General features: G+C 42.7%; 1 protein-coding gene across 2 annotated transcripts in view; it reads left to right on the top strand.

Annotated features, from left to right (window-relative positions):
* LOC124262896 (amino acid transporter AVT3B-like) overlaps positions 1-26,488 on the top strand; it is a 60,507-nt gene that overhangs the window by 10,485 nt on the left and 23,534 nt on the right. For both annotated transcript variants that reach the window (XM_046697490.1, XM_046697491.1), the window contains exons 4-8: positions 3,794-3,821; positions 7,900-7,965; positions 8,844-8,910; positions 11,029-11,109; positions 12,419-12,496. In XM_046697490.1, the coding sequence (XP_046553446.1) occupies positions 3,794-3,821; positions 7,900-7,965; positions 8,844-8,910; positions 11,029-11,109; positions 12,419-12,496 (320 nt within the window). The remainder of the gene's footprint in view (positions 1-3,793; positions 3,822-7,899; positions 7,966-8,843; positions 8,911-11,028; positions 11,110-12,418; positions 12,497-26,488) is intronic.

The following is a 26,488-nucleotide window of genomic DNA, read 5'->3' as shown; positions in this document are numbered from 1 at the left end:
GCCATATAGCTGGAATATTGCTGAGTGTGGCGTAAAACTAAACTCACTCACCCACTCCAGCCCTCCTACTCACTCACTCATACTCTTCACAACTCCTTCATTCATACCATCACTGACTCGCTCATAACCACCACTCATCCTCCAGCCCTCCTACTCATTCATACACTTAACCACTCATTCATTCATACCATCACTGGGCGGTTGGGTAGCCTAGTGGTTAAAGCCTTCGCTCGTCATGCCGAAGACCCGGGTTCGATTCCCTGCATGGGTACAATGTGTGAAGCCCATTTCTGGTGTCCCCCGCTGTAATATTGCTTGAATATTGCTGGAATATTGCTGAATGCGGCGTTAAACTAAACTTACTCACTCACTCATACCATCACTAACTCCCTCACACACACACATCTTCACCATTATAATGCAGTGTTAAGCAATACTTGCACACTTCATCAGCATTGGGAAGTAGGCAAGCCTCTTGCTGCATAGAGTTGTGTCCCTTTGCTGACAGAACCTGTGCCCACTTGCAGAATATGATCTTAGCATTAGGTCTGTCTTGGTGTATGGTAGCTATAATGATGACATGGGTCTATGCACTTCAATTACCGTGTGTCGGTGAGCCCTAATGGACTGGGATATAATCGTGATGGTGATCACCTTGGTTTACAGCCACACACACACCTGCGTGTATCAGACAGCAAGGTTGTCAACAGCTGTTGCTTCCATTCAGCAGGCAGACCGTCACATAGACTTCTGTAATGGTGTCCTGATCACTCATCCAGCACACAGTCCTCCCCTGCCCTCCATCTGTCATATCTTACACTGTTAGTAATGTGAAAGATATTCAACCAAATAACTGGAGGGTGGGTGAGTCAGTGAGTGATGAACAGTAGAACATAAAACATTTGCTATACTAAGCATAGGCGGATCCAGAGGTGGGGGTGCAGGGGTGCGCACCCCCCTTTTGTGCTGAAAGTTTGTTAAATGACCATTGAAACAAGTGTGCACCCCTCCTTTTCTCAATAGTGTGCACCCCCCCTTTCTCAAAAAGCTGTATCCGCCCCTGCTATGTACAGAAGCAAGATGGTTGTCCATATTTCATCAAAATTCCTTCCCCACAGACAGAGTGGACCCCTTAGGACTGAAACTAATATTTCATGTCAAAATATAGGAACAGGGGTCCAAGACTTCCAAATTTCCCTCAAGAGTTGCATCCCTTGGGACTACCAGTATCCTAAGATTGTGGATGTAAGGCTCTCTGCACCTGGTTGTGATTCTAGGTGTGTCATCAACATACCCATGCTTGTATCTGTCAAGTGTTAAACATCTAAGATTTGTGTCACCTCCCTCCCGTCCTGACCTGAGACACTATGATAGAAGTGAAATACCTCCCTCCCACCCAGACCTGAGACACTGAGACATAGAAGTGAAATACCTTTCAGAGTGGTGCTGAACCAAAACTCGCAAAAAACTGAAGTGAGTGAGTTTGGTGTTACGCCGCTTGTAGCAATATTCCAGCAATATTATGGCGGGGGACACCAGAAATGGACTTTACACATTGTACCCATGTGGGGAATCGAACCCGGGACTTCTGCGTGACGAGCGAACGCTTTAACCCCTAGGCTACCCCCCCCACGCAAAAAAAACTGAAACATGGGAGAAACATTTTGAAAACCTTTTGAAACCAGTTTGTATGAATATTCATTACCAGCAACAGTGTTCATAAATATTCACATCGGTTGATGCATCTGTCTTTTCACCTATCCATCATGTCATCCTCATGGATTTGTATCCATATTTATCATCCAAAACTGTGTTCCACAGGAGATATTGCTTGTGTGAGATCAAACGATATTTCCTAGGAGATATCGCTTTGACAGTAGATTTTGTACAATGCCCAGACAATGCTATGACGTCATGAACTTGATGACGTCACAATGCTATGACATCGCTTCACTGCAAGCCTAATGGCAGAACTGTGTTCAGAGATGTACATTTTCGTTGAAAACTAATGAAGGGTGATTTTGGATGATAAATATTTCTAACTTTATCAACTCGTGTTAATATAATTGATATCAGAAGACACTTGGGAGAGATTCTCTATATATCTCTACTTATACTGATATTGTGAGATATTGATTATTGTAACAAGAACACCATTAAGTTATTGATCATGGCCTATCTGTTGGCATGAGGCAGACCCTGAGATGGGCAAGATTGATGCAGAGAAATATTAACAGGTCTGTGTGAATACAGAGTGAGTGTGAAGGGGCGGAGTTGACGCAGGTGTTGTGCTTGTCGTCCCGGTGTGACAGGTGTTGCAAGGTGGAATATATCGGTCATGTATGTGCTAGGTGCTGTGCATCTCGAATTAAGCATTTTCATGAATGATTGATATATATTTTTTCTTAACATTGATAGGATAAAAACGTATTAAATCACAGCTGAATTATCAGATAAGTCTACCATTGTTAGTATTTTCACTAGACTCTGAATTGAGACCAGAGACATCAGCCTGATTGGTTAAGGACCGTTGCTAGTTTAGACATCTAAGACAAATATCTGTTAGTGTTAGTGGTAAACATGATAATGATGGTTCATGAATTCTGTCCATGTAGACTGTCTTTGTTTGTATGTTTGTTTAGCTTTACACTCAGTAATATTCCAGCTGCATGATGGCGGTCTGTAAATAACCAAATCTGAGAAGGTAGACAAGTAGTTAAACATACATTACTGACATGATCAGAATCGTGTGTTATATCTAGAATTATACCACGATTTAATGAGAAGTGTAACTCCTTCAAATATCCATCATACAAGTACTCAATATGTTTTTTCTGCGAAATGTGGAGTTTGATTTTCAATAAAAGGTTTTTATTAGAATTACGCAAGAACTAAAATATACAGCTTGAAATATTTAGAATCATGCTGGTATGGTTGCCATGGTTACATAGGATTCCTGTACACACATATGGTGGAAATTTGTGCGAATTTAATGCCACCACAGAGGAAAATGGGTGTTTATTGTTTCGGATGTTGGGCAAAAGGGTTTGGCGGATGTGATTTGATATCTTTAATCTGGAGATATTTGGCATGGAGTAATCTGACATAGTATAACATGGATTTGCCACCATCATCAGTATCATATTTAACATCATGGAAGTAGGATTCAGGCCAGGTAATAAATAAAACACTCTGGTGTAGAATAGGTGCCCACACCTTGTTGGTCATAAGACGCAACCAAATATACTAGAGATGATTTGGTTGGTGTCTTTGTACCTTAGAGGCATGGATCATTGCTCGAAATATTGCCCACTGGATTGTCCAAACCAGATGTGATTTTTGTAGATTCGCTGCCGTCGTGAGTCTGCAATATTGTTGAGTTGTGTTAACCAGGAGACACACAAGCACACTGTCTTGATGAACTAAACTGTCTTGATGAACTAATGACAAGGCTGTATTGATGATCAGTATTGTCATGTATTTCCGACAATCATGGTCACAGTTATCCTTGATGTAACGGGCGGTGGGGTAGCCTAGTGGTTACAGCGTCTGCTTGTCACGCCGAATACCGGGGTTCGAGTTCCCACATGGGTACAATGTGTGAAGCCCATTTCCTTGCCCCCTGCCTTGATATTGCTGGAATATTGTTAAAATCGGCGTAAAACATACTCGCTCACTCCTTGATATAACAGAAACAAGAATTGTGGTCAGAGATGATTACTTTTCATGAGATAGCAGCGTAGATGTTGTTTTTTTGTTGCTAGTTAACAATGTGACTTGTTTTCTGTTTCAGACATCTGACATGACGTATGGCGATGTAGGTGAGTAGGGTGGTGGAGAAAGTGGGGGTGTTTCCTGGCATAGCCATGTGGTGGCCAGACTTCAACCTTCATGTTGCCATGGAGGATATTTGCAGGACAGAACATTCCATTCTAAATAGTTTCCATGCGGTCTGCGTAATACTGTGTTAAAAACCAAGAGGGTATGGGTCAGATGTAAGTTTCATGTTTTCATGCTGTTTTAACCATGCTCGAAGGCTGTACTGCATATTTCTATGGATGTATCATTATTCTGTCCTCACGACAGGCAGGTCTAGATACACTATTGCTTCTAAAAGGACTCTGGTCCTGGATTGGGACAATTTGTTCTTTATGTTTATATCATCCAGGCATCATGATTTGAAAGACTATTTATTTCTTTAAAGACTTCAGTAAGCACATATTTGCAAGCTTTCAGTTTTAAATTATCACACCTTGTCTGTAGGGGTGAAATGGTACGCTTTTACCACGGTATGGTACATATTGTGGTACAAGGCCTTCGGTTTGGTCCATTTCGGTTTAATATATGAGAACTTACTTCCGGGGAAGTAGCAGCCTTCTAGCAAAGAAATGCATAGATTATTCAATTTCCAGACATTTTAGAAAAGGTGTTAAAAGTAAATAAAGTGATGGTACAAAAAACAAAAATATCGAATTGTTGGACTGCATTTTAGTATACCAAACCAAAGGCTGAATACTGCAGTTCTACTAAAACGTTGACTGTAATGCTTGATGTTAAACTATGAAATACAGTGAAACATGGCCATTATGAACTGCAAGGGAATGATGAATTGTTTTCGTTACTTCAGGTGATCATTTATCAACAAACTTTCTCCCCCATTTTGAATTCCCCACATTTAAAGTATTTTCATATGAATTATCTACAGTCTTGTTTGTGTAGAAATAAAGTTGTGACTAAGGACTTTTAGTAAAGTCCACTGAAACTAATCGACCTTTCTCTCCCTGCCTCTTTCTCTCCCTTTTTCTCCCTCCTTTCCCCACCTTCTCTTTCTCTCTGTCTCTCTTCCTCCCTCTCTCTCTGCCTCTTTTTCTCCCTCTTTCTCCCTCCTTTCCCCACCCTCTGTCTCTCTTCCTCCCTGTCTCTCTGCCTCTTTTTCTCCCTTTCTCCCTCCTTTCCCCACCCTCTGTCTCTCTTCCTCCCTCTCTCTGTGTCCCTCTCCCTCTTTCTCTCAAACTTTCTCTCTACATCTCCCCCCATCTATCTCTCTCTCCAAACAGTATTTGAAACAGACTGTTGTATAATCAACATTATGAATCAGACATAACAGTTCTCTCTACCTCTCTATCTGTGCTGCGTTATAGATAAATTCATAAATATATTACGAATGAAAGCAAACCTCATCATGTATTCATTGCCTTAATATTTGTGATGTGTGCCAACGTTTGCTACATTGCCTGCATACTTTGGAATATGCCACGTGTGTCTGACCTAGTGTTGATTTTGTCCCGTATCACTTATCATGCTGATTACCATACAGATATAAGTTTATGGTGGGATGATGAGTCGATCTGTTGAATGTCCCCTGTTTTAAGAACACTGCTGTATCCCACAGCTCTTTTGTACCGTATCTTCACAGACTGTAACATTAACCTCTAGTCCAGCTGACCGCCTCCGTGGTGTAGGGCGTCCGCCCGGAGAGCGGAAGGTCATGGGTTTGATTCCCGACCACATCATACCAAAAGACGTTAAAATATGGTACTTGTTGGTCCCTGCCTGGCACTCGGCATAAATGGGTACATCAAGGACTGGTCGGCTCGGAGTCAGTATAATGTGTCTGAGTGGGGTATTCATGCTTCACCACGGCATGGTATCTCAGTGGGCTAGCACTATAACACCAGCTTCAGTCTGGGCTAGTACAAGCAGCCGCACCTACACATACACACGCATGCACGTCGTCATATGAGCAAAATATTCTCAAGTACGACATTAAACCCAATTTCACCACACCTCACCTCTAGTCCACCTAAGTCTAGAAGAGCCTGTGAGACTAGTGGAACATCTTTCGTGGTAGCTTCATTGGTCTGGTTACGTATTCCTCACAGCTGTTGTCAAGCAGTTGATACCTAATACAGTGAATATGCATGCATGAAACATGTCACTGAAACGGAATATCTGTAACATTTGATGTGTATAGACATTGTTCTCTGGTCCAGATATGTTCCTGTCCTGGATCTGGAATATTGCTCAATACACCATTAAATATGTGAAACAACAAACAGTCTTGCTTCAGTTTAATACCTTCCTTTATTACAAGGTGTTATACTGAGGCACACATTAATTAGTGTGTCTTGTGCTCCTCTAGTTCCCCACATGGTTCACATGTGTCATCGGTTCCCAATTGTGCAGATCGATGCTCATTCTGTTGATCACTGGATTGTCTGGTCCAGACTCGACTGCCGCCATATAGCTGGAATATTGCTGAGTGCTGCATTAAAACTAAACTCACTCATTCACTCACTCACTTTTTCCCCACACATTTAATCACTGTAAATGTAGCTTTTGACAATTGTTGCCCTTTGATAGGATTATGTAGACTAAGCCAAAAGTTCAACCATGGTTAAATCTATACAGAACTTAATCCTAAATTGAGGACACAGTACATTGATCTCCGATTTCATGCACAGACTCAATTACTGGCTTGACACTTGCAGATGTTTCGGGTTCTATTTTTGACCTTCATTGTCATATTGTTTTGTCAAGGAGCAGATGTATAGATACCATTTCAAACTTCAATATTCTCACTGACAATTGTACATCCTGACAACAGTCAACTGTCTACGCAGCACGTGGAAAATGTAGTATTTGTCGTCCATAAGTTTTTAATGTGATCATTTTGGTGATAATTATCTGCGTGATCAGAGAACTACAAACTCATGATTAAATGTGCTTTCATTTGGAAAATATGAAATTATGTTATTGATATTTTTACGAAATATGAGATTCTTGGTTTGGTGTTATTTTATCATGTTTGCATAATTAATATTGAATTCACAGCTGTGTACTATAGTAGGTAACATGAGTACTGCTTCCCTATCAACTGTTTATCGGCTATCAAGCTGCTGGTGAATGTGTATTTACAATAACATGTCAACAAATATTGTTTATAACTCACTTCATCAATCTTCAATGTCATGTAATGTCGTAATATTTAACAGATTAAATGATGGATAACATTACAAGTCCAGTCTTATATTTGATATTATGTTGAGAGTCCTGTTACATTTGTAGCTTACCTGGGCGGTGGAGTAGCCTAATGGTTAAAGCAGGGATTTACCTTGAGTCTTGTATTTGAGGGTCCTTGGGACTCGTACTCTTAATTTTCAGGGGTCCTGGACAACAAAATGGGGGTCCCAGACACTTAAATATTATTATTATTTCTGTTATTGTATTGTGTATCATGATCATCACATTGTTACAGTAATTAAATTGCAAATACTAGTAATACCATAACCCAGCTAGTAGCAAACTCAGTGATAACTTATTGTCACTTGATTGGAATTTTACAAAGAGTATTTGGGACTTTTTCTGAGTCCCTCTGGATGCGCTAATAAATTTTGTTGCGTCCAATGTGAATTATTATGTGTATAGGACACAGGAATTCGCGTCCTGTAAATCCCTGTTAAAGTGTTGACTTGTCACACAGTAGACCAGGGTTCGATTCCCCACATGGGTACAGTGTGTGAAGTGCATTTCTGATGTCCCCCACCTTGATATTACTTGAATATTACTTGAATATTACTTGAATATTACTAAAAGCGACGTAAAACCATACTCACTCACTCACTCACTCTTCAACGTAGGCCTTGATTAGATCTTTTCATTATGTCCATGGCCTAAGCTTTTGTCAAATACAGGAACATGTTTTGTGAACCTTAATACCTTTGTGGCTAAAGCATTAATGTTTAGTACAATAACAAGAACATTAACAGATTCATGGATGTGGTGATGTGGTAGACATGTGCTTAATGTTGGTTGTATGTCTATTCTCGGGGTTTTTTGTATCACATCAATGTCTTTGTAGCAAGTATTCCTCTAAGTTACTTACATTATCTGTTTCAGGGTTCGAAGCTTTGGGTCACACAGGAAGATTCCTGGTGGACCTGGCCATTGTGGTTTCTCAGACAGGTAAGATATTGCCTGTTTGTCAGAGACATGAAATATTGTCTGTCCCAGACAGGTGAGATAAGCGTGTCACAGACAGGTAAAATATTATCTGTGTGTTAAACAGGTAACATATTGTCTGTGGCTCAGACAGGTGAGATAAGTGTATCTCTGACAGGTAAGATATTGTCTGTGTAGTAAACAGGTAACATATTATATTTGCAGTAAACAGGTAACATATTGTCTGTGTCAGACAGGTGAGATATCTGTGTTCCAAACAAGTGAAAGACAGATTGTCTCAGACAGGGGAATTATTGTGTCTATTGTATTGAGTCTCAGACAGGTAAGATATTGGCAGCTTGTCTCCAACAGGTGAAACATGGTCAGTTTGTCTCTGACAAGTGAGACATGGTTTGTTTGTCTCTGACAGGTGAGACATGGTCAGTTTGTCTCCAACAGGTGAAACATGGTCAGTTTGTCTCTGACAAGTGAGACATGGTCAGTTTGTCTCTGACAAGTGAGACATGGTCAGTTTGTCTCTGACAGGTGAGACATGGTCAGTTTGTCTCTGACAGGTGAGACATGGTCAGTGTGTCTCCATCACGGGTGAGACATTGTCTGTGTGTCTTCGACAGGTGAGACATGATCATTGTGTCTCCGACAGTTGAGACATTGTCAGTGTGTCTCTGACAGGTGAGACTGATCATTGTGTCTCTGAAAGGTGAGACATTGTCAGTGTGTTTCAGACAGGTGAGACATTGTCAGTGTGTCTCCGACAGGTGAAGTATTGTTAGTTTTTCTCAACATGATGAGGCCGAGATAATCTAGTTCCCAGTTCCCGTTATCTCCTCAACTCCAGTTGACTCTGTACTTCAGGTGTTTATTTTTTCTGTGTTTTTTAGGATTCTGTTGTGCCTACCTCATCTTCATATCAGAAAACCTGTCTGACTACTTCCAGGGAATGAGGATGTAAGTATCTATCACGTACTGTATGGGTATCAGATTCCATATGGCCACATCTCTGTGAGGATTCACTGTTACAGTAGGTCCATAGCAATTTATGCTGGTTTTACCAGATGGACTGGGTGATCAGCCTTACTTACTTGAACATAACAGCCAACATGTGTCTCTTCCATTAGTGACCGCCTCCGTGGTGTAGTGGTTAGAGAGTCTGCCCGGAGAGCGGAAGGTCGCGGGTTCGATCCCCGACCGCGTCATACCAAAAGACGTTAAAATATGGTACTTGTTGGTCCCTGCCTGGCACTCGGCATTAATGGGTACAACAAGGACTGGTCGGCTCCGAGTCAGTATAATGTGTCCGAGTGGGGTATACATGCTTCACTGCGGCATGGTATCTCAGTGGGCTAGCACTATAAAACCAGCTTAAGTCTGGGCTAGTACAAGCAGCCACACATACACATACACATGCATGCACGTCGTCATATGAGCGAAATATTCTCAAGCACGACGTTAAACCCAATTTCACCTCACCTCACCTCTTCCATTAGTGGGGACACCATTGGTCATGCACAACTCATTTAGGCTGACTGACTGAGTTTGGTTTTATGCCGCTACCCATGCTCCATGGTTTCACCAAAGCGGTGTGTATATCTAACGAGACGTGCATCAGTCTGGTGTATCCTCTTACATGGAGCTTGCATGCAGCAATATACCTGAAATGCTGTTTAAAAAAAGATGTTAAACCATCTCATTCACATACATAATTTGACCATAATTTTATCCATTAGTGTGCATAGCGAATTACAGCACGTAATTAAATATGACTGGGTCATGCATCATTGACTTGCTGTAAACAGAGTTAATATATGAGAAAATTGCTGTTAATGCCAGCCACAGCATAGACTCACTGTGTTTGTCAGAGAGTTTTATTGTCTCTGTGTGTTGTGTGTATAGTGCAGTATGCTTAACCCCACTAACATAAATACTTACGGAGCCAGATCAGTATCTAAATATTCAAAATGTAGAATTCATATATCTGATATACCTTTTTTTTCCTTTGTATATCGAGCCAAAAAAGTTATATATATTAATAATCATAAATATATTTGACCATGTTTAAAAAAAAGTAACATCCCAAAATATTCATGATCTATTTTTACTTTTGTTCAGTAGTTTAATATATATTTTTCATCAAAAAAATATGCAATGCGGAACGGGGACTACGGGGACTATTCAGCGGCGATGCACGTACGTCACGTCCCGATTCTTGTTAACGTGATATCTCATGAACTATTGTACCCAATGTCTTCAAATTTGGTGACAGCCTACATTGGGGGATTACCCAGACACCAGTCGATTTGGGTGGCCTTAACCTTATCCTCAAGGTCATCATGACACTTTGACCACTTTTCAAACTCTTGTTAACGAGATATCTCATGAACTGCTGTACCGAACAGCCTACATTGGGGGATTACGGAGACACCAGTTGATTTGGGTGACCTTGACCTTATCTTCAAGATCACCACGACACTTTGAACACTTTTCAAACTCTTGTTAATGCGATATCTCATGAACTGTTGTATCCAATATTGCACCCAATGTTTTCAATCATGTCGACAGCCTACATTGGGTGATTATACAGACACCAGTCATTTCAGGCATCTTGTATGTGACCAAAAAATAAAAAGTAGAAAATATGTTATTGATATTCCATTCTTTAGTGGGCAGTGGGGTTGCCCAGTGGTTAAAGCGTTGACTCGTCACGCCGAAGACCCAGGTTCGAATCCTCACTGGGGTACTATGTGTGAAGCCCATTTCTGGTGTCCCCCGCCGTGATGTTGCTGGAATATTGCTAAAAGCGTCGTAAAACTAAACTCACTCACTTGTTCAGTCAGTCCATTCTTTAGCAGAGGGGGACATTGCCATATCAGTGGCAAACACTTGTTTTGTCTGTATTATCACGCGTATGCATGCATGAACACACACACACACACACACACACACACACACATCATGGGTATTATACTTAAAAGGAATGCTATCTTGTACATTATGATGAGAAGTATAAAAAGTTGGGGGGGGTATCAGTCCTTGTAATTTTGTGGATGTTTGATGTTTGTGTTGCAGAGGCCACTGGCTGCTGATACTGTTGCCGCCCCTGTGCCTGCTCACCCTGCTGCGCCATCTTTCCAGCCTCTCTATATCCAGGTGGGATTTTTGTTGTAGGCCCATGTCTGGGTGTAAGCCCACCTCGTATGACATGTCAAAACAGAAACTGTTCGAGAACCAGTATTTGTAGATCCCCTAGTATTAGCTGTCATTAATAGCAGAATCTGTACATTGCTTCCAAGCTTGCATGTTTCTTCCCTACTATGTGCCATTTTTGCTGTCTGAAATTCAAAAACAAAAGATTGAGGGTTGTGATGCACCTAGAAAAGGGTGAGAATGTGAACTTTTGAAATGAAAGTATTGCACTGGTATCACAATCATATGATGAGGATGAGGTGTGGTAGTGAAGTCTTCACCACAGCATGACACCATCCTGTACCCTTCACCGCAGCATGACACCATCCTGTACCCTTCACCATAGCATGACACCATTCTGTACCCCAGGATCTGACTTTCTATAAAACCAGGATACGTGCGCTGGAGAAAGGGTGGAATGTGTATCGAACTGCAGTAAGACGAAGTTTTACAAAATGATTACAATATATTTGCTTATACAGTCAAATCCCGATGAGTCGAATGCCGGTGTCTCGAATATTATGCATAACTCGAAGTACCTGTCGGTCCCGACCAATTCCTGTTATAGTTATCATCATTTGAATACCGGTTACACGAATTCGTCTCATAAATACACACGATGACTCGAAAAGGAATTTGGTCCCATGAGATTCAAACAACAGCAATCTTGTATACATAAGCCGAGGTCAGTCAATGAGAAGTTGATTGGTGTAGCAAACTGATCCAATTAACAAACCAGCGCGGCTCACACCTTTCCGTCATTGACGGGTGAGTTCAAAAGGCAGATTAGTGCTAATCAGACTGGAACTGATAAGGTGCCCCTATTAGTTATATGGAAATCATTAGTTAACAAATGCTTAGGCGGAGAAATTAGGACTGGATCATCTTTTTTCTACCCTCATAGGCATACTTATGTCTCGAATACATCGATAAGTCGAATTTATTACTTGGTCCCCAGCGATTCGACTCATCGGGATTTGACTGTATATGCTAGAATCAAACGCTTTTTTGATACCTCTTTGTATCTAAGTGGGATTACATCCATTATGTATGTGGAGTCTGTTTGCTTACAAAAAGGTAGGGTTTTTTTTTCATTTATATGCGTAAATATCTGATCTAACTCTGAATTATGCATGAATCATCATCCAGATTTGATTACCCATATGCGTAAGACCTTTTTCATTCTCCCACCATGATGTGACTGGAATCCTGCAAATGAGTAGATTATAAGAAGTATTGCTTTCCTAATCTGAAAATGTGTGTCTATTTTCAGCTTGATGGCTCAGTGCTCTAACCTTATGGCGTTTGCTGTAGTGTTCTGGTTTGACTTTGAACATCTGAACAACATAGAGTGAGTGATCTCCCTTGTCTTGTTCTTGTGGCATGTTCGTCTTGTCGTCTAGGAGTAGCATAATTAGAAACCTGGTGTTGCATTGTATGTTGCAAAGAGCCAGTGATAGAAACGTAACCTAGAAATAATGAATGTACAATTTATTGAGTGACTATTGGATTTGTAAATGTACAAATAATCGAATACTAACTGCTTACTCTTTCTATATATTTCAAGACTAACACTGCTTTTTGACAGTTTTTCTACTTATAAATTTATGACATTTAGTGCTTGTCTATGTTGTAAATGATTCAAAATGATGACATTATTTGGTTGTTCTGTTGTTTTCCAAGCTGTTGAGGATGAATGCATCAACTGTTTTACCTTTATGGTGAAATGTTATGTGCCCACACCTTTTCATTTGGTCACTGGATTTTCATGATTTGTTTACATGAATAACATAGAACAAGGTTCATTATATACTTTCTCCTTAGATTAATTCCTAGCTTAAAAGTATTTATTGGTTAACATTATTTCATCTGGTTAAAAGATTTTGACAACTAATTCCAATTAATTAAAAGAACTTGTGTGGGAAATCTTTTATAAATGGTGAAGTGTTTTTTTGTTTTGTTTTTTGGCTCGCATTGTTATCATTTTTGGTTTGATAGAACTTAAGAAAATTGAAACATGCCTCACAAACAGCAGTTGTTGGGATAATAGCTTTGGATGTGGCCTTCCACTGATACATTATTGTGGCTGTTGATAGACACTGAGTAGCCCTTATCAAGGATACAGTGGAAGCTGTCTAAACCGGCACTCGTCAGGACTAAAGAAATAATCCGGTTTAGACAGCATGCCGTATTGTACAGATGACACGGTTACCTCCGATTAGAAGTGAACAAGTTTTGTCATCTCATATACATTGTTCTATCACAATACACATCCAGCCGAATCCTCGCCACGCACCGGATTAGACGGCGCTGATTACAGCATAAACCCACATTCGGGCGGCTCATTTCATGCCAAGAGACTGAGATTTTATGCTGGTGTTGACAACTTGTCGGATTGGACAACTGCCGGTTTTGACAGCCTCCACTGTATTTACAATTACTGATGATAGATCTTAGATGTCTGTGCCACAGATTGAGAGAACTTTGTTAGAGGCAGATATTATGTGTATTCCATAATCAGTATATTTGGTGGGCGAAGTCTAGAAATATTTAATTGTTTTATGGATTCCGTTCAAAAAGATCTGAGATAAGATGGTTCTAGTGTTATGGGCCCGCTCCATATTGTGTTTGTAGCATTACCGCCATTCTCAGAAGCTCTATGAAATACTTTATATCAATAAAATATATCTAACACTATGAATGCTTAATGGATCAAGACACAGGCTTACTGTCTTGGATCATTGCAAATCACTATACCATGGTTGTTTGGTCCAGACTATTTTTTAGATGCCTGCATCATATTGCTGGCTTGACATTAGACTTCATACGAACTTAAATAAATAGTTATTAGTAAAGTTATTGAAGATTCTATCACAGATGTATTCTTTTTTATATATTCCTCCTTGGGGTACTTATAAGCATTTAAATGTCCATTTAAAATCCCTACGACAGTTGTAACAATATTTTGAATAAAATATTTACAAAACAAAAACTACGTTTTGTCTTGTGAGACCACCCTTACAGGGCCCTCTGGCCCCCTACAGCCAAGAGCAGGTAACTCCAGACCGTAACCTCGTACCTCACTTTCCATGCTGTCGTTGTACCGACAAGACGTGGGTCCATACCAGAAGGTTTTTCCTTGCGACTATAGAGAAATGAGTGTTTCAGAAACCGCAACTGTATGTATGGTTCTCTTTTCCTGCATGGGCTTAATTGGAGGTTTTTTCTGAATTTTTCATTCATAAATTCCTCGCTGTAACTTGGTACCTGTCGCGGTCGGCTGCGGTTAGTGCGGTCAAGATGGCGGACAGGTCCCTTCGCTAGCCTTCCTGTTCATTGGTTTCCCATGTGGTTTTTCAATGTTACAGGTGGTTTTAGTGATTTTTATTTGTATCTTTGTATCGCGTGTAGGGCGTATGTCAACTGCTCAGATTTTCTATATTACGCTAAAAAAGCCGTGAATTGTTAGTTATGCTGCAGTGTACTAGGTCAACTGCATGCTACGTTGTCGATTAGTTGTATCGCCCACGCGTCTGTTTACATGTATTTGTATGTGGGTATAGGGTAGATTGCTGCACAGGTTTTTACTTGTTGCAGTTTAAACCCTGTACTTCCTGCCTTGCTGCAATCCCCGCATCGGGATTCCACGAGGTCTGCCTACGCTGTTTAGTGCAGAAGGAACATGAGGAAGAGGGTGTGCGGCATGTGCCATGTTCTCGCCCAAACCATTCGGTCGAGGCGATAGACACGCGCTGTTTTACAGCAACCTGCTTCGGCGGGTGATCTCTGGGCGCAGGATCCCCGGGCCCAAGCTCCCATAGTAGGGAAAGGGGTCCGCTGGGAGCCGCTTCCCACGCTGGAGCCGGGCTCCCCAAGAAAGCTAAGGCTACCAAGGCGGCCGTCACGCACTCATGCCCCTTCGGGCGCCTCCTGCTTCCATCTCTGTACCCGCCACCCTCCTGATTCAGCACCTGTGCAAAATGTTCCTGTTGATTCCTTAACCATTTTTTCCAGGAGCAGATGTCGCCAGTCAAGTCCCTGATTGATACGGCGTTAGCAGGGTTCCGTGAAGGAGCTCAGCCGCCGGTCGCCGGGGCGGAGCTGACACATCTGGGGGTTGGCTGCCCGAAGCCGCTCGGGAGAACGCCTCCCCGGCTGCTTGATCCTGGCTTTCGCCGCGGGCGATAGCATGCCCTCGGCGCCTGCTGACGACCTGGCTTTACGCCCGGGCTGTCACAGGTGCCTGGTGCCGGGCGAGACAGGGTTGCCCCTGTCATCGCCTGGTGTCCCGACTGGTGGTCGCCAGGCACCCGACCAGTTCGGGATACCTTCGCCTGGCAGCCAGTCTGGGCTGCCCGGAAGCCTGTTGCGGCAGGTTCCTCTCTCAGGCTACTCGGCCACCTGGCGCTGGTTCCTCCCGGCAGGGTGATGTTTTTCCCCTGGCTCCTCTGGACCTTATTACTTTGTCTGGTCCTGCCTCATGCGTCTCCTCGGCGTTCTCTCTCAGGAGTCTGAGATGATGACGGCCGAGGATTCTGCCGAGGTCGATATGGAGGAGGAGGAAGGGACGGAGGAACCGGAGGCGGGAGTACCGCATTCTTTTGCCTCGCCCCGCGCAGGTTCGGGATAAGATCGCCAAGTCCTGCCGCAGGTGGCTGTTCCCGCCCCGCAACCGACCTCGCTGGAGTTTCGCTCCCCGGGAGGCGCTCGCACTCTAACCGGTCGCAGAGGCTCGCCTCGCGATTCTCCCATCACTGGTCAGTGAAGTGGTGAATCCGGGCCCTTGCTGGTACTCGCCGCCGCTTTGATTTGCCTGACGGGCAGGCGGTACCAGTTAGTGAGGAGACGCTTCGAACCACCAGTGGTGGACGAAAGCGATTTGCCTCGGTTACATTAGGAGGGTCGTCTTCGTCTTCCCTGGCCTCGGCCAGGCAGGGCAGGCGCCTCCCCCCTTTTCCGGCTAGTACATCACTACCGCTGAAGTCTGCCTACCGGTCATTTGAAGAATGTTACCGGTGCGCGGCTCAGCAGCTTAAAGTGGCCGTCCATTCAGCCTACCTGTCTGCATTGCAGGGACAGCTGGTGGCCCACAGCGCTGGCGGTGCCGATTCATCGGAGTCGGTGCTCGCGCGGCAACTAACGGATGTACACTCACATCTGGCTCGGGACAGCATTAGGTGCTGTGCCAGCCAGATGATGGGTGCAGTCATGGGCTTGCGCCGCCTGTGGCTGTCTGTGGCACGGTATTCGCCGGCCACACAGCAAGCTCTACTTTCATTGCCCTATACCATGGGATCTTCCCTGTTCCCTGGGGCATTGCAGGTGGTTAGGGAGGCCGCGGAGGCTGTCTCTACTTTTAAGGACTCAAAGCCTTTGTTGGAGCAGCCCTCCGCTCCTCGCCATCGGCCCTCCCCGCTTGCATCCGCTTACCCTTCGGCTCCGGCGAAGGATGTTGTTAAGTGGGCTGCCCCTTTGCAGTCCAAGCGGAGCAGGCGATCGAGAGGCAAGGGCAGGCCTGCGCCAGCGCAGCAGTCTTTTCGGGGCAAGGGGAAGCCAGCCCCGGCTTCCCACTGATTCATGCCCCAGAGCCCTTGTTGCCCCCCACTCACGCAAGCGGAGACTTGCCGACGGTGGGGGTGCACTGCCTCTTGCCACACGTCCCTGTCGGCGGCCGGCTGTCCCTATTCCTCCGGGAGTGGGAGGCAGCCACCTCAAATCCCTGGGTCCTGTCCACGCTCAGGGATGGCCATTTGCCACAGTGGAGGCGCGATCCTCCGTCCTTCTCCGGGGTTCGGCACACGCCTGTGCCGACCTCCCGCGACAAGGCGGAAGTCCTCCGTGCCGAGGTTCAGTCTTTACTGACCAAGGCAGCCATCGAGGTGGTTCCTGTGAGTCAGCGAGAAGAGGGGTTTTATTCCACCTACTTCCTCGTGACCAAGAAGGACGGAGGGTTCAGACCCATTCTGAATCTCAGAGGGCTGAACAAATTACTGGAGGTGCCGCCTTTCAGGATGGAGACACTCAGGTCAGTGATCTCCTCCGCCGGAGACAGGGATTGGCTTACGCCAATCGATCTCAAAGACGATACCTCCATGTTCCAATGCACCCTCAATTCAAGAAGTACCTCCGGGTTCTCCTTCGACGGACGTATACCAGTTTTCGCTGCGGCCCTTCGCATCTCCACGGCGCCAAGGGTGTTCACCAAACTTATGCTAATCCCAGCTCAGTTAGCCAGGTCTCAGGGCAGGTGTTGTCACCCGCATCTGGACGCATTGGCTTCTACGGGCCTTAGGGCCTCAGTTAAGCAGAGCCTCCACACTGTGCTGGATACTCTGGTGTCACTGGGCTGGATTATCAATCTCAAGAAATCAGAACTCGCTCCGACGCAGGATCTGATATTCTTGGGAGCCAGATTCAACACGGCGCTTAGGGATTGTTTCCCTGTTCGACCGCATCGCCAAAGTCCGAGGGACTGTGTTACAGTTCCTCCAGTCCCCGCTAAGGCCGGCCCTAACATGGCTTCGGGTTGCTCGGCAACATGGCGCTACAGTGGACGGGTTTGGCGGCGCTGCCTGAGGATGCACTCAATTCAGCAAGCATTAGCTCAGCTGTGGTCCCACTCGCAGGGCTACGAGATTATGCTCATAACGCCAGAGTGGTTAATCCCTCACTTGGCGATGGTGGACGGAAGTCGGAATTTGTCCAGGGGATCCCTCGACACCTCGACACCTTCCCTCTCAGTTCAGACGGACGCCTCCCTCACAGGTTGGGGTCCTGGGCGAAGCACTCAGCCTCCGCCTCTGGTCGGAGCGGGAGGTCAGCCTACACATCAATGTGTTAGAACTGAGAGCAGTCCGCAAGGTGTTCGAAAAGTGCTTCCGGTGTTGGTGCAGGGCCGTGGTTCGCTCTAGAAATGGACAATCAAACGCCATGACTTACATTCTCAAGCAAGGCGGCACAGTGTCTCCGCCGCTCCTTCAGGAGGCGTGGCAGTTTCTACTGTGGTGCCATCAGTTCAACATTCGGTTTTGCCTGTTTATCTCCCCGGGTAGACAACGCCCTGCGGCAGACGCTGGGCCTCACGGGCGTATACTAGCCCCACACGAAAGTGGATGCTCGACCGAGATATTCGGGATTATCTCCCAGTTGTTCGGTCGCTCCAGGTGGATCTGTTTGGCGCCTGGGGTGACGTAACCAGATTCCTGTGTTTTGCCCCGGATTCGATCCGGGTGCGTTAGCCAACGACGCTTTCAGCTAGATTGGACGGACAGGGTACTGTATGCCTCCGATACCACTGGATTTCCAGGGTCCTGTCGCAGCTGACCGCGACAACCAGCTCGGCTACTTGTGCTTCTGGCACCCCTTTGGTCGGCACAAAGCTGGTTTCCGTAATTTCAGGTTTCTGGCTCAGCCTCCTGTTCTATTACCTTTTCGACCGACCTCCTATCCCAGAACGGGAGCTCCCCACCCAATCCCAGGATTCAGTGGGTGGCTTGGCCGCTATCAGGGATCGCTTCCATGCGAAGCGAATTCTGCACCAGTTGCAGACACAATTCTGGCTTCAGCGGAGGGATTCGGCTAAACGCTCAATATGAGGATAGATGGGCCTGTTATTCGCGCTGGTGTGTCAACAGGGGATTCTTGATCCCTTTCTACAGATTTAGTCTGTGTGTTAGAATTCTCCAGTCTCGCTGGAAGCCGGCCCAGCGGCTTCAACTGTTCGAGGATATTCTACAGCTATTTCTGCTTTCACATTCCTGTTGACGGTGTTTCTCTTGGGGCAGCACCTCTGGTACAGCGCTTTTTAGCAGGCGTGGACAGAATCCGTCCCCGTTGTCCGGGCGGATTAGTCCCCCGTGGGACTTGTCAATCGCTCTTGATTGGCTGTCCGTCCACTGTTTCACAATCTGTCGGTTCTTTCACTCCAGCTGTTGACGTGGAAGACGGCGCTTGTGGCGGTGACTTCAGGCAGGCGGGTTGGCGATATTCACGCGCAATGTCGGCCGATCCCGCTTTACTGTTTTTCACAAAGACAGAGTTAGCATACGGCTGCCTGATACTTTACCGGCCCTAAGAAGGATAGTCCCTTCCATGTGACGGCGCTCTATTGAGCTCCCAGCTTTCACTCAGCCTTCCCTGTCCGGGTACCTCTCACGACGTGCTCACGCCTTAGATGTCCTGAAGACACTTAAGGCTTATATCAAACTTAACAAGGGTACCCGTAAGGGTAACCAATTGTTTTGTTGTTATGGCGGGTTCAGGCTGGTCTTCCGCCACCAAGCAAACCATTTCTAGGTGGCTTGTCTCTGCCATACACATGAGCTATACTCAAACAGGGCGTATCCCGCCTGTAGGGTTGAAGGCTCATTCGGTTAGGGCAGTGGCTACATCGACAGCTTACGCTGGCAGCCCTGCCCATTGAGGAGATCTGCCACCTCTCTAGCCGCTTGGGCGAAGCTGTCAATAGTCTCCGATCTCCTCGTGCATCACCACATCGATCGCCTCACAGGTTACCACACAAGTCTGCACACAAGTCTACATCACCTTCCTAGAGTGGCAGGTACGACGCAGACATACCTGATGAAGGAAGACGAGCGCGAGATGCTATCACCCTACCTCCGATCGACCCGATTGCTGCGGTAGCACAGAATCTAGACATAGCATCCCATAAAGCCACAAAGTTCAGACACCATAATTGCCGAACTTTCACGCCTACAGAAGTTTTCCACGCACAACATGGACCCCTTCTTCAAGGCTTAAGACATCGATGAAAACTACAAGTTGATCATCGATATCAACAATAAGAACTACAATCGTAAATTGGTTCAGTTGAATCCATGGCGGAGACGTATGTTCGTTGGCCTAAATAGATCTAGAGCGATCATTGAGACACTTATCACCAGATTTAAGTAACACGACTTCTGAAAATGATAAGATGATCCACTCGGCCCTACTTATGCAGAACCAGCAAGTCCCAGGCAGCCTCAGCGAAGACTAGAGCCTCACCAGCTACAAGGGGCGTCGGCGGAGTAGTAAGCGCCGCCGACCCACATCCTGTTAAACACAGAGGCCATTGAAGCGAAGCTCTTATATATATATATAAGCTATATATATATATATATATATATATATATATATATATATATATTCTAATCGGACTTTGACTCGATACCCAGCGAAGGTCGCTTGAAGGCTAAGTAACTCCAAGTCTACTTCACCAGTAGATCTAGAAGGGATGCCGAGAAGCCATTGAAGTCTCCGGCGTTCACCGAGGAAGTCTCCTCCAAAGGTCTCCATATACTAGCCACTCGTCATATATAGCTACTCCTCAGTCCGTTCAAGACATCGCATAAGTTGTCTATCAACTGTATGCCAGATGCGATCTATAAGCCCTCTGCGAAGACAATTGCACAGGCTATTTACAACACAGAGCGTCGCTGTATTAATTTGTCAGCGGCGTTTCATAGATCTTCACAGAAATCAACTATTCATTATAAATTGCTGGTATATGCAATCCCGGACGACGATCACGATTATCTACATGCGTGACCATTACGCATATCTGCAGAACAATTCAATATCGAAATTGAACAGCAGCCTTGTTACAGCGAGTATAACTCATAATCGTCAACATTTCTGAGAAGAAATATGTACAACAAATTCAGCTTTAATTCTACAATTATGGCGATACATTCATGTATACAGTCTACAAGCTGACAACTTACAAGTTATTGTACCTTTATATATAAAGAAGTCGAATTATATTCAAAACTGAAGTACTTTCACGACAGCCAGGAAAATAACCTACCCAGCATTAATATTACAGAGCAAGGTATTTTAGCGCTTGAAGCTTTCGTAGCGTTTACCATTAATCCTCGAAACGCGTGGTCTTTCGGGTAACCCCGGAAGTTACGATGAAGACCGATGATTGTTCTAATATCAGCGGCGGCACTATATTATACAAGGTTCCTTTTCCTGCTACACGGTGACATCACTGGCGGGTACTCTACAGAATCAAAATGCCTTATTCTGATTGGACCCCGATGAACAGCGCCCTACACAGAGGTCGAGCATAGTTCACAGTTCAAGACATAGGTTGCAAGTGACAACTTTATATCAATGAGCGAGCAAGCCTCCTTACAGCCCAGTTAACCTGAACCTTCATGATTAGGCTGCTTTCTTCAGGTTAGAGACCTCCCTGTCAAGTTTAGACAAGGGCACAGCAGTCAGGCGATTTTACATAAAGTTCATCGAGGACACAAACTCCGGTTGTGCACATACATCGTCAAAGGACATCATAGCGATTTACCTAGGCGGCGTGATACAAGTGGATCGAAATCCACAGCGTTTCAGACTACACCTGAATTTCATCATCAAGCTACTAACACAACTAGATGGTTAGTAAACCTACTAAGTTTCTGTTTGGAGAATAAGCGGAAGTTTCCGCATTACCAACTTGGGGATATGAATATAGTGCTACAACACCTCACAAGTGAGGTTTATGAACATGCCTGGATGACATACTTGGACTCCATGATACGATGATGCTATCAGCTGGCCAGCAAGAGCACTGTAAATTTATCTCCACCAAACCAAACAGGAAGAAAAAATACAACAGATTTTTTTTTCCTCTATCATCAACTTCGCAGAGTGTAGTCTCGCGTACTATATCTCCGTTTGGATCAGAACTGTCATACTACGTGCATACAAGACAGATGGACCTAATCCGACCCTCCATGAGCTTTAATACTCTTGATATTAGAGCCCTAACTTCTACAATTTCATCTACACAAATGTTATTTGAAATAATGGAGGGTTTATTACTGTAGATCGATATGGTGGTTGCCAACCATTATCTGAGAGATATCACCACCGAGGACATCTCAGGTATCCACCAATTCGATCCCATGGTCCTTGCACAACAGTTGACAGTTCCTCGGAGAAGATAAGTCAATCTTACAGATTTTTACTTATCTTATAACAGTACTAAATAGCTTCATGCTATATATAATTTGCTTAAGCTCGTTTTTATCATCACAGTGGTTACATGATAAATGCATTAGCTAACAAACTCTACAGAGTTTTTTGGCTATTATATCGTAGCTTAAGTCAAGTATATTTTAAGCATAGTACTATACTCATATTGTAAAAATACATTAGCTAACAAACTCTCACGGAGTTTTGCTATTATATAGGTAGCTTAAGCTCATTCATATCTTAAGCTCAAGTACTATGTTTATATCATATAACTATATTAGCTAACAAACTCTAAAGAGCTTTTGCTATTTGGCTTAAGTTTCATCATATCTTAAGCAATATGGTTACATTATAACATGTATTAGCTAACAAACTCTATGGAGTTTTTGCTATTATATATGTAACTTAAAGCTTATTCATATCTTAAAGCGCAAGTACTATGTTTATAGCATATAGGTATATTAGCTATCAAAACTCTAAAAAGAGTTTTTGCTATTATATATTGGGCTTAAGTTTTCATCATATTTTAAGCTTTATGGTTACATTATATCATGTATTAGCTAACAAACTCTACGGAGTTTTGCTATACATATGTAGCTTAAGGTTTCTTCATATCTTAAGCTCAATACTATGTTGATACCATATAAGTATATTAGCTATTAAAACTCTAAAAGGTTTTTGCTATTATATATTTAGCTTAAGGTTTACTTCATATCTTAAGCTCAATACTAGGTCTAAATCAACATAATAAAATGTATTAGCTATCAAACTCTCACGGAGTTTTACTATTATATATATATAGCTTAAGTTTAATCATATCTTAAGCTCAGTACTATGTTTATAACATAAAAGTATATTAGTTAATAAACTCTAAGGAGTTTTTGCTATATACATTTAGCTTAAGTCTAATCATATCTTAAGCTTAGTACTATGGTTACATTATAAATCTATTAGCTAATAAGCTCTACAGAGTTTTTGGCTATTGTATATGTAGCTTAAGTTAATTATATCTTAAGCACAGTACTATACTCATATTGTAAAATATATTAGCTAACAAACTTTACTAAGTTTGGCTATTATATATGTAGCTTAAGTTAATTATATCTTAAGCACAGTACTATACTCATATTGTAAAAATATATTAGCTAACAAACTTTACTAAGTTTGGCTATTATATATGTAGCTTAAGTTAATTATATCTTAAGCACAGTACTATACTCATATTGTAAAATATATTAGCTAACAAACTATACTAAGTTTGGCTATTATATATGTAGCTTAAGTTAATTATATCTTAAGCACAGTATTATACTCATATTGTAAAAATATATTAGCTAACAAACTCTACTAAGTTTGGCTATTATATATGTAGCTTAAGATAATTATATCTTAAGCACAATACTATACTCATATTGTAAAATGTATTAGCTAACAAACTCTACAAAGTTTGCTGTTATATATATAGCTAAGCTTATTCATATCTTAAGCTCAGCACTGTCTATATCATATAAATATTTTAACTAACAAACCCTAAAGGGTTTGTTATTATATAATTAGCTTAAAATTAATCATATTTTAAGCTTAGTGCTATGTTTATATCTTAAAGTATTTTAGCTAACAAACTCTAAGGAGTTTATACTAGCATATTAACAAGCTTAAGTCTATTAGTCTTAAGCATTGTATTAATATTATATATACTTATCATAATAAGTACATTGTAATAACCTCTATATGGCAGCTGATAAGCTGGCAGCAGGAATTCATCAGTTCAATGCCTTTATGAAGTTCTCATAGGGTTATTACAATCATCACAGTTCAAATCACTAATTATTAAAATCCAAAGTATTATATATTCCCACCTCCGGCTCTGTTGGATTCTACAAGCAAAGAGCATGAGTCAGGATAAGGAAAATATGTAATTTTTTGAGTAAAATTGATATTTTATACTTATCCTGACTCATAGAATCAACCCTCCCATCCTCCCAAATAACACTTTGGATTTCCCTGTAAATTCAAATGTTGGGCTCAGTATATGAGGAGAGAGTGAGGCACATGGGTAGAGGTGAAGCCCTCGTTCAGCTTGTGGAAGGGAGGTAACTTCGTGGTGTACTAATTAGTGATTTTACATTGAAAGGAACTTCAATTAGGGAGATACAAGTGTTCCACTATGTTAGCAAGAGGAAGGAGACAAGCAAAGAGCATGAGTCAGGATAAGTATAAAATATCAATTTTACTCAAAAATTACATAAAGTTGGGGGTATCAGTCCTTGTAATTTTGTGGATGTTTGATGTTTGTGTTGCAGAGGCCACTGGCTGCTGATACTGTTGTCACTCTGTGCCTGCTCACCCTGCTGCGCCATCTTTCCAGCCTCTCTATATCCAGGTGGGATTTTTTGTTGTAGGCCCATGTCTGGGTGTAAGCCCACCTCGTGATGACATGTCAAAACAGAAACTGTTCGAGAACCAGTATTTGTAGATCCCCTAGTATTAGCTGTCATTAATAGCAGAATCTGTACATTGCTTCCAAGCTTGCATGTTTCTTCCCTACTATGTGCCATTTTTGCTGTCTGAAATTCAAAACAAAAGATTGAGGGTTGTGATGCACCTAGAAAAGGGTGAGAATGTGAACTTTTGAAATGAAAGTATTGCACTGGTATCACAATCATATGATGAGGATGAGGTGTGGTAGTGAAGTCTTCACCACAGCATGACACCATCCTGTACCCTTCACCGCAGCATGACACCATCCTGTACCCTTCACCATAGCATGACACCATTCTGTACCCCAGGATCTGACTTTCTATAAAACCAGGATACGTGCGCTGGAGAAAGGGTGGAATGTGTATCGAACTGCAGTAAGACGAAGTTTTACAAAATGATTACAATATATTTGCTTATACAGTCAAATCCCGATGAGTCGAATGCCGGTGTCTCGAATATTATGCATAACTCGAAGTACCTGTCGGTCCCGACCAATTCCTGTTATAGTTATCATCATTTGAATACCGTTACACTAATTGCCTCATAAATACACACGATGACTCGAAAAGGAATTTGGTCCCATGAGATTCAAACAACAGCAATCTTGTATACATAAGCCGAAGTCAGTCAATGAGAAGTTGATTGGTGTAGCAAACTGATCCAATTAACAAACCAGCGCGGCTCACACCTTTCCGTCATTGACGGGTGAGTTCAAAAGGCAGATTAGTGCTAATCAGACTGGAACTGATAAGGTGCCCCTATTAGTTATATGGAAATCATTAGTTAACAAATGCTTAGGCGGAGAAATTAGGACTGGATCATCTTTTTTCTACCCTCATAGGCATACTTATGTCTCGAATACATCGATAAGTCGAATTTATTACTTGGTCCCCAGCGATTCGACTCATCGGGATTTGACTGTATATGCTAGAATCAAACGTTTTGATACCTCTTTGTATCTAAGTGGGATTACATCCATTATGTATGTGGAGTCTGTTTGCTTACAAAAAGGTAGGGTTTTTTTTCATTTATATGCGTAAATATCTGATCTAACTCTGAATTATGCATGAATCATCATCCAGATTTGATTACCCACATGCGTAAGACCTTTTTCATTCTCCCACCATGATGTGGCTGGAATCCTGCAAATGAGTAGATTATAAGAAGTATTGCTTTCCTAATCTGAAAATGTGTGTCTATTTTCAGCTTGATGGCTCAGTGCTCTAACCTTATGGCATTTGCTGTAGTGTTCTGGTTTGACTTTGAACATCTGAACAACATAGAGTGAGTGATCTCCCTTGTCTTGTTCTTGTGGCATGTTCGTCTTGTCGTCTAGGAGTAGCATAATTAGAAACCTGGTGTTGCATTGTATGTTGCAAAGAGCCAGTGATAGAAACGTAACCTAGAAATAATGAATGTACAATTTATTGAGTGACTATTGGATTTGTAAATGTACAAATAATCGAATACTAACTGCTTACTCTTTCTATATATTTCAAGACTAACACTGCTTTTTGACAGTTTTTCTACTTATAAATTTATGACATTTAGTGCTTGTCTATGTTGTAAAATGATTCAAAATGATGACATTATTTGGTTGTTCTGTTGTTTTCCAAGCTGTTGAGGATGAATGCATCAACTGTTTTACCTTTATGGTGAAATGTTATGTGCCCACACCTTTTCATTTGGTCACTGGATTTTCATGATTTGTTTACATGAATAACATAGAACAAGGTTCATTATATACTTTCTCCTTAGATTAATTCCTAGCTTAAAAGTATTTATTGGTTAACATTATTTCATCTGGTTAAAAGATTTTGACAACTAATTCCAATTAATTAAAAGAACTTGTGTGGGAAATCTTTATAAATGGTGAAGTGTTTTT

Source organism: Haliotis rubra, unplaced genomic scaffold, assembly GCF_003918875.1.
Source record: "Haliotis rubra isolate DU_JTF1 unplaced genomic scaffold, ASM391887v1 Scf86, whole genome shotgun sequence".
NCBI lineage: Eukaryota > Metazoa > Mollusca > Gastropoda > Lepetellida > Haliotidae > Haliotis > Haliotis rubra.
This window is presented reverse-complemented; position numbering and strand designations above follow the sequence as displayed.